This window comes from Aplysia californica, unplaced genomic scaffold (assembly GCF_000002075.1).
Source record: "Aplysia californica isolate F4 #8 unplaced genomic scaffold, AplCal3.0 scaffold00638, whole genome shotgun sequence".
NCBI classification, from domain to species: Eukaryota; Metazoa; Mollusca; class Gastropoda; order Aplysiida; family Aplysiidae; genus Aplysia; species Aplysia californica.
This window is the reverse complement of record NW_004797908.1, coordinates 385,550-393,355: the sequence shown is the minus strand read 5'-3', so window position 1 is coordinate 393,355 and position 7,806 is coordinate 385,550. Positions and strand designations below refer to the sequence as shown.

Genomic DNA, 7,806 nt, shown 5'->3' with positions numbered 1-7,806 from the left:
GTATTTGGGGTTTGTCTATTTGTTTTATTCGTTTATTTTTAGGTTTTTGTAGGGCGGGGGTGCTTTGGTGTCAAATTGTTAATCCTATAACGGTTTCAAACTAATTATTAGTATGACGGGCTCTGATTTTTTTTTTCTCACACTGCCACAGAAGAAGCAGAATATTATTTTAACTCCTTGTAAACGCAATGGCATTTAAGAAGCCAAACAAAGAAAAACAAAACAAAAATTGTGCAAATCGAGACAGATTATGTGGACAAGAATTTTCCTAATATCTGCAAGCCTATGAATTTTCTGGACCACCGTTCATAAAGCTGTCTTAATTAAGCGGTGCTGTGTATTTGAGGCGGCACAGACGATGTGTGCAAGGGGAGATAAAACGGAAAACCTTCTTTAGAATGATAAAGTATTTCTAGTTGTTTCCCTTATATCAAATTCCACAACGATGATTGTATTAAAAAATAAATCATTGGTCTTGCTTGTTCACTCCTCTACTCCTTAATCTAACTCTTTTTTTTTTGTAAGTGTATTACGGTGCTCGCAACTGCATAAAGTCATATGCACACGAAGACCTTAACCTCTAAGCTCTCTACAACATGTTTTTCTTCGTGAGGCTGGATCGCGCAAGCGGAAGCTCTTATTCTTTTATCATACTGAAGTGTCTTCCTTCTATCTTATTTGTATCTGTTCTATATGGCCTTTGTGGCGTGGAAATGCTTCTCTCCACGAAAACAGTGCACCCCCATGTCTTGAAACTAAAGTAAAACCCCCAAGCATGTCTGTACGCTCATCAACTATCACAGTCAGCAACAATCTCAATACGACCCTTCAATGATGATCCCGGATCAGCGTACTGAGTCAGTTGGCCCAATGGTTAGGCTCTCAGACCCGCAACCGTAAGGTTCGAATCACGTCAGGGGCACGATCTTGTGTCCTTGGGAAAGGTACTTTTTACAAATTTTCCTCACTTCACCCAGGTGGAAATGGGTACCTGGCTATAGACAGTGAACGATTTTTGTCAGTTTGATAGTGTTTGAGCGCGTGAAATCCGCAGCTTGCACTGTAATAGTATGCTTCATCGGAAGCCAAGAATGTTTCTCAAAGTTCTCAGAGGGTTTGATGGGGGTAGTAATAGTTGAAAAGCGCATAGAGCATGCTGTAGAGCATGATTATGCGCTACAAAAAAAGCAATTATTATGAACTTCGTTCCGAATCGAGGGGGGAGGGGCCTGTTATTTTTTTATTTTAAAAAAAATATTTTTGTTGCTTTTTTGAGGGGGGAGGGTGGGTGGCAGGTTTTAACTATTTTGTTTCTCTAGCTCTTGACCAGATCTCGGCTTTCTCCGTATCTCAGACAGACCTGGTCCTGAACACGTTCGTCCGCGTCCACCTGGGCCCCTCCTACCACATCACCACGGGCAACCACCCGCTGCCCAAAAAGGGCGACTCGGAGCTGGCCATCCTGGTGTTTGAGAGTCTCCGGTCCAGCTTCTTCGTGGGACTCTTCATCGGGATCGGGATGGCGCTCTACGCCTCGCTCGTCGTGCATTACCTGCTCAGAGAGAGGGAGGTGGGTCAGGAGATGGGGTGTCGTGGCGGCGTGCGTGGGTGGTCTTCCTCTGACCAGCGTTCCCTGGAGTGCGCATTACAATAAACAAAGATTAGAATATTAATGGAAAATATATTTTCGGATTTGCTGAGAAAAGATAGGAATACATGAAAACGTTACATAGGTAATAGTGTGTGTAAGTGTGTGTGTATGTGTGTGTGTGTGTGTGTGTGTGTGTGTGTGCGTGTGCGTGAGTATGTGTGTGTGTGTGAGTGTGTGTGTTTTGTTTTATGCGTGCATGTGTGCGTGTTTGGTTTCGCTTTTTTCAAACAGCCAATATTCGCACCTTCCTAACAGATACCATCAGAATTTTTAATACAACTGAATATGCGTCTACGGTGGCCTTGAAAAGCTGGGCTAAAAACAAACAGCCACGAACGACGACACATCTAGAGAAACATAAATAAATAATATCAGCATTTTTTTATTCGCTTGAATTTTGTCTTCTAGCCACTTTTTAGAACTGGAAAATGGTAGCAAAGGTCCTAAAATGAATTGAGTTGTCCAACATTTATGAACTGAGCTGAGAAGGGGCGGGAGTCATTGTAATTCAGAAAAAGCAAGGGGGAGTGAGGGAAATATTCAGTGGTGCAAGTGATTACCTTTTCCTACTTCCTTCAATTACCCATCTCCACTACCTGCCCCGGCACATCCCACCTCCCTCCTCCACCGACGCTTAACCCATCCCATTCCCCACCTCCACTCCCCGCCTTTATTCCCCCACTTCCAACTCGCTACTCCATCGCCTCTCCTCACCCAACCCCATCCTCACCTTCCATTCCCCACGCCCCACCCGACTTCCTACCCTCACTCTCCATCTCTATTCCTGACCCACACTTTCCATCCTCACTCCCCCTCTCCACACCACCACCCCCCCCCCTTTCCACATCCTACCCCCCCAACTCCTCCCCCCAACCACCGCCCCCACCCCCACTTCCCACCAACCAGACTGGCGTGAAACACATGCACGCGCTGTTCGGCGTGAGCATGCTCATGTACTGGCTGCCCACCTTCCTGTGGGATGCGCTGAGCTTCGTGGTGCCCACCATCCTGCTCTTCCTCGTATTCTCCTTCTTCGACAAGCGCGAGTTCTTGGACGACAAGAACTGGCTGCTCATCCTCCTGGTCATCTCCTGCTACGTGTGGTCCATGCTGCCCGCCACCTACGCCGTGCACTTCCTCTTTGACACGCCCTCTAGCGGCTTGGTGGGCGTGGTCATCATGAACTTGTTTGCACGTGAGTCTGGGTTTGTTTTTAATAATTTGATTGTTTGTGTGTATGTTTGATAACACCAGATGTACACCGTTAATGGTGTGTTGGTCCGTTATAACAAAACGTTAACATAGGACGATTCAGACAAAGATATTTTTCATCAGCACACATGCACACAAAGCAAGAAGGAACAAACGCTCACGGGCAAAGGACGGCGTACCAGATCTTCCAGAAATTTCCAAACCCCACAACAAAGACAACAATTTGTTAAAACTAAGGGGGGGGGGCGGGCGGAGGAATAGACTGCAGCACTAGTAGTAGTAGTAGTAGTAGTAGTAGTAGTTGTAGTAGTAGTAGTAGTAGTAGTAGTAGTAGTAGTAGTAGTAGTAGTAGTAGTAGTAATAGTAGTATTAGTAGTAGTAGTAGTAGTAGTAGCAGTAGTAGTAGTAGTAGTAGTAGTAGTAGTAGTAGTAGTAGTAGTAGTAGTAGTAGTAGTAGTAGTAGTAGTAGTAGTAGTCGTAGTAGTAGAAGTAGTGGTAGTAGAAGTTGCAATAGCATCAGCAGTAATAACAGCAGTAAAAAGTAGCATTAACAGTAGCAGTAGCAGCAACAATAGCAACAGCAGCACCAGCAGCAGTAGTAGTATATCTAACAGCCCCCCCCACCCCACCCCACCCCCGTAGCACATAACTAACACCCCTCTCAGGACACTCTTGGCTCTTCCCCCAGTTCTACTCAGCGACATCCTGGTCTTCGAGTTCCAGAAGCCACAGTCCACCAACAAAAGTTTCGGCAAGATCTTCGACTGGGTCTTCTCGGCCTTCATCCCGTCCTTCAACCTGTCCCAGTGCTTCGGCTTCATCCTGCGTAACCACAACACGCACAAGCTGTGTCAGCCGTTACAGCCGGACTGTGAGCGGGGCATCGAGTCACTGTGTTGTGTGGACCATCCGGGTGAGTTTGTCTGGCTTGTGGATATTGTACTGAGTCTGTCTGTCTATCTTGTGGATAATGTGCAAAGAAAACTGCAGCTTCATACCATCTAAGTTTAATTTATTGTACAACTTTTTAAATTAATACTATGTCATAGTTCGCAAGGAGAGAAAGATCTCGTTTTCATGAATATTGAAAATCTGATCAAATAACTGATAATTGTTTCTTTTTTTTGTATCCTTGTCCACCTTATAAATTGACGCTGTCTGGTTAGCCCCTGCGAGTATGTCAATGTCGTCTCATAATTTTCGTACTTTAACTTGTTTCGTGAATATTACTGTAGGTTTGCGTCTAGTAGTGTCCACGATGAAGCATTTAAAATGTTTTCAAATAGAATAAGACAATATTAGAACCATCCAATAATAGTGAGATGACCTTTGCTTGTGTATTTCCCCCGACCTGACTGTCCAGAGATTTGCAGGTCGCCGGTATATAAGCACTTAAAAATATTTTATAGTAGAATGAGACAATTTTATTAGGTCCAAAAATAGTGAGTTTCCCTGTGTTTGTGTATTGCATTTTCCCGGAATTGGCTGTCGGGATATCTGTAAATCGCCGGTATGTAAGCATTTAAAATGTTTTCAAACAGAATAAGACAATATTATTAGATCCCTCCAATAGCAGTGAGTTTCCACATGTTTGTGTATTGCATTTACCCCGATCTGGCAATCCAGAGATTTGTAAGTCGCCGGTATGTAAGCATTTAAAATGTTTTCCTATAGAATTAGACAACATTATAAAGAACCCTCCAGTAAAAAGGGAGATTCCCCACGTTTGTAAACTGTGTATTTTTCTTGATCTAGCCGACCAGAGATTTGCAAGTCGACGGTATGTAAGCGTTAAAAGTATTAGATCCCCCCCCCCCCCCCCAGTAAAAGTGCGATTTCTCATGTTTGCGTTTTGTATTTTCCCTAACCTGGCAATCCAGAAATCTATAAGTCGCCGGTATGTAAGCATTAAAAAAGTTTTTGAATAGAATAAGACAAAATTATAATGAATCCTCCAGTAAAACGGAGATTCTCCATGTTTGTGAATTGTGTATTTTCCCCGACCTATCTGTCCAGAGATCTGTAAGTCGGCGGCATGTAAGCATTTTAAATGTTTTCAAATGGAATAAGACAACATTAAATCCATCCAGCAATAATGATATTTCTCATGTTTTGCCTATCCTCCGACCCGGTCGCTCAGAGATCTGCAAGTCGCCAGTGCCCGACTCCCAGTGTTTCGAGTGGTCCACGACGTACACCGAGTGGGACAAGGACAAAGGTATCGGCACCTACCTCCTGTTCATGATCGTCCAGGGGCTGCTCGGCTTCCTCATCATCTTCGTGGTGGAGTTCGGGACTTTCCGGAAGATTGGGTACGGCCGTCCTTTGTCCGTGGTCGTTCGTTGTTCTTCGCTTTATCGCTACCTCAGACCTACTACGTTCTGTCTGATATATTTTTGGCCGTTTTAAGTTACTAAGACCATGAAGTCAGAAAGCAATAATTGTTTTATCTGCTCTATCAAAATCGTAAGAATATTCTGAGTCGTTATCAAGTTGTTTAAAGAACTGCATTCGAAAAATCTGGATATAATTATTGTGAAACTAAACAACTTCGACGTCAAATCTCTCAAACTTTGTAATTTTGAATTACGTCCTTATTTTCCCCCTTTTGTCTTTTCTTTGCCCGTTGCTCTCTAGCAACACCTCTAGTCTTCAGCACATAATATAGTGTGATCTATTTATGTTGCAAATGCCCTAAAACTGTTACTAAAACGAATGCTCCTGTGTGGGTGTTTGCCGTCCAGCCAGTGCTGCGTGAAGTGCCGGCCTTTGTCCCTGCAGGGCGGGAAACCCAGGCAGAGCGTGGACGAGGAGGACGTGCTGAGAGAGAGGACCCAGATCCTGAACTCTGACTCTGCAGCGCTCTCCGAGACCAGTACGTATTCAGCAGGGGGTAGAGATTAGTTTAGTTTTTGTGACAGTTGTACGGCACTTGTAACACGGGTAGGTCACAAAATTACCGAAGATTAGAGGTGTTACAGGAGAGCACACTTAATACAAAAAGAGAGGAGAGATAAGGGCAATAATATATGTTTGCCAGGAATAAAGAAGCAAACCGTATCAGATCACACTCACACTACCCACAACGGTACGGTATTGAAAAACATTTAACTCTTGGTTTTACCCGCCTCCCCCTCCCAAAGAAAAGACACACACATACACACAGAAATTTTGATTTTAAAAAATTAACAAACTTCGATCTTCCTTGAGACGGGTTGCTTCGACCCTGCCTGTCAAGACTTGCCCAGGCTGAAAGGGATACAACGTCGCAGCAGAAAGCAAGAGATATTCGGTAAACATTCTCCCCAGGCGGGAATCGAACTCATACTTAGTGTGTGCAACAGCAAAGAACCTAGGTGCTATAGCACATACTCTGGTGTATGGTATGTGTTTGACAACCATTTGAATATGGTTACCTTTCACTAGCTGATTTCCAATGGATCAAATAGAAAACGGATATATGAAATGGGGTATCTGATTTCAGCGTCCATCACCTGAAAGCTCCGTGTGCCTGTCTTTCAGGCGATCTTCTTTCTTTCGAGGATAAAAGAAAGAAAGATCACCTAAAAGACAGGGCGAGGGAGCTGGAAGCCTATGACAGCTCCTGAAAAAAAATGTGAGACTGAAAACGCACCTTCGAGGATTCGAGCCTCGGATGCCAGCAGCGCAGTCTCAGTATGACTACAACTGAACTAACCATACGTACCCTAAAGGCTCTGCCGATAACGCGTAAATGGTTCTACTGTCTACTCAGTTTGTTTGTTTTTTTAAAACCAGGGTCTAATGTTTCATACGTGAAAGGTAAACATAAGAGTACGCTTTTCCACCTTCACATTATTCTTCTTTCCATAAAAGCATAGACTGGCCTGGATATGGCAGAATGTGCAACGGCAGCTAGCGACCGTAAAGGATGGAGGGTATTTATTTACACGTCAACATCTTAGTCAGAGATGACACTTCTAGGTATCCAGGTATCCAGATTTCCAGGTATTCTTCTGTCCCCAGTACCTCTTACGCGAAACGTAAACCTTCTTCTTTCCCCAGTGCCTCTCCTGATGGTGAACTTACACAAGAAGTACGGGAACACTGAGGCAGTTGACCACATTTGTGCCGGAGTCCCCTATGGCGAATGTTTCGGCCTGCTGGGTCAGAGCGGGGCGGGGAAGACAACTGTGTTCCGGATGTTGACAGGGGAAACAAACGTCACATCTGGGAATGCGTATTTGAAAGGCTACAGCGTTCGCACCAATCTCAAGATGGTAATGTCAGTCTCTTTGCACTCATTTCAACAAAACTTCGTGAAAATGAAATTCAGTCATTGCGATTTCAAGTTTTTAATATATGAATAAAATCAAACGGCGTGTTAAAAAAATATCAAGTTTTAAAAATCAGCCAAAATTGGGAAAACGCAAAACTAAACGAAAGTAAATGTTATACATGAGGTATAAAGACTCGACCTAGAAACATGCTACTGAGTTATTCAAAACTTCCAGTTGCGTGTTGGAGTTTGTATGGAGAGAAATGGTCATCACCTGGATTGGGTTGTTTTTTCTTTTTTTCTTTTTTATTCTTTTAATCTTTTTTTTTATTCAGGCCCAGAGCCACATCGGCTACTGCCCGCAGTTCGACGCCCACATCTGTGAGATGACGGGTCAGGAAACACTGACCATGTACGCCCGTCTCCGGGGCATCCACGCGGGGAGCATTCCGTCCCTGGTGGACAACCTGATAGAGAGGGTGCTGCTGGGACCGCACGCCAACAGAGTCTGTGGGACCTACAGGTCGGTTTTAGGACTCGTTTTGCTCTGAGAAAATGACGGTTTTAAAATATTTTTTAAAATTTCGAAAATTCTGTTTCCTTCCTTCCGTATCGTGTTTTGGATTTTGTTAGTTTTATTTTATTTTAATTTATTTATTTATTTTTATTTTGTTTTTTTTTTTGT

The 7,806-nt window shown here is 43.7% G+C and overlaps 1 protein-coding gene across 1 annotated transcript in view; it reads left to right on the top strand.

Moving 5' to 3' along the window:
• Positions 1 to 7,806, top strand: part of LOC101863131 (ATP-binding cassette sub-family A member 3) — a gene marked incomplete in the record, with an annotated part of 33,739 nt that overhangs the window by 21,404 nt on the left and 4,529 nt on the right. The window contains 7 exon segments of the mRNA XM_013087787.1: positions 1,355 to 1,570; positions 2,558 to 2,846; positions 3,552 to 3,776; positions 5,004 to 5,175; positions 5,608 to 5,738; positions 6,908 to 7,122; positions 7,457 to 7,644. Coding sequence (XP_012943241.1) covers positions 1,355 to 1,570; positions 2,558 to 2,846; positions 3,552 to 3,776; positions 5,004 to 5,175; positions 5,608 to 5,738; positions 6,908 to 7,122; positions 7,457 to 7,644 — 1,436 coding nt within the window.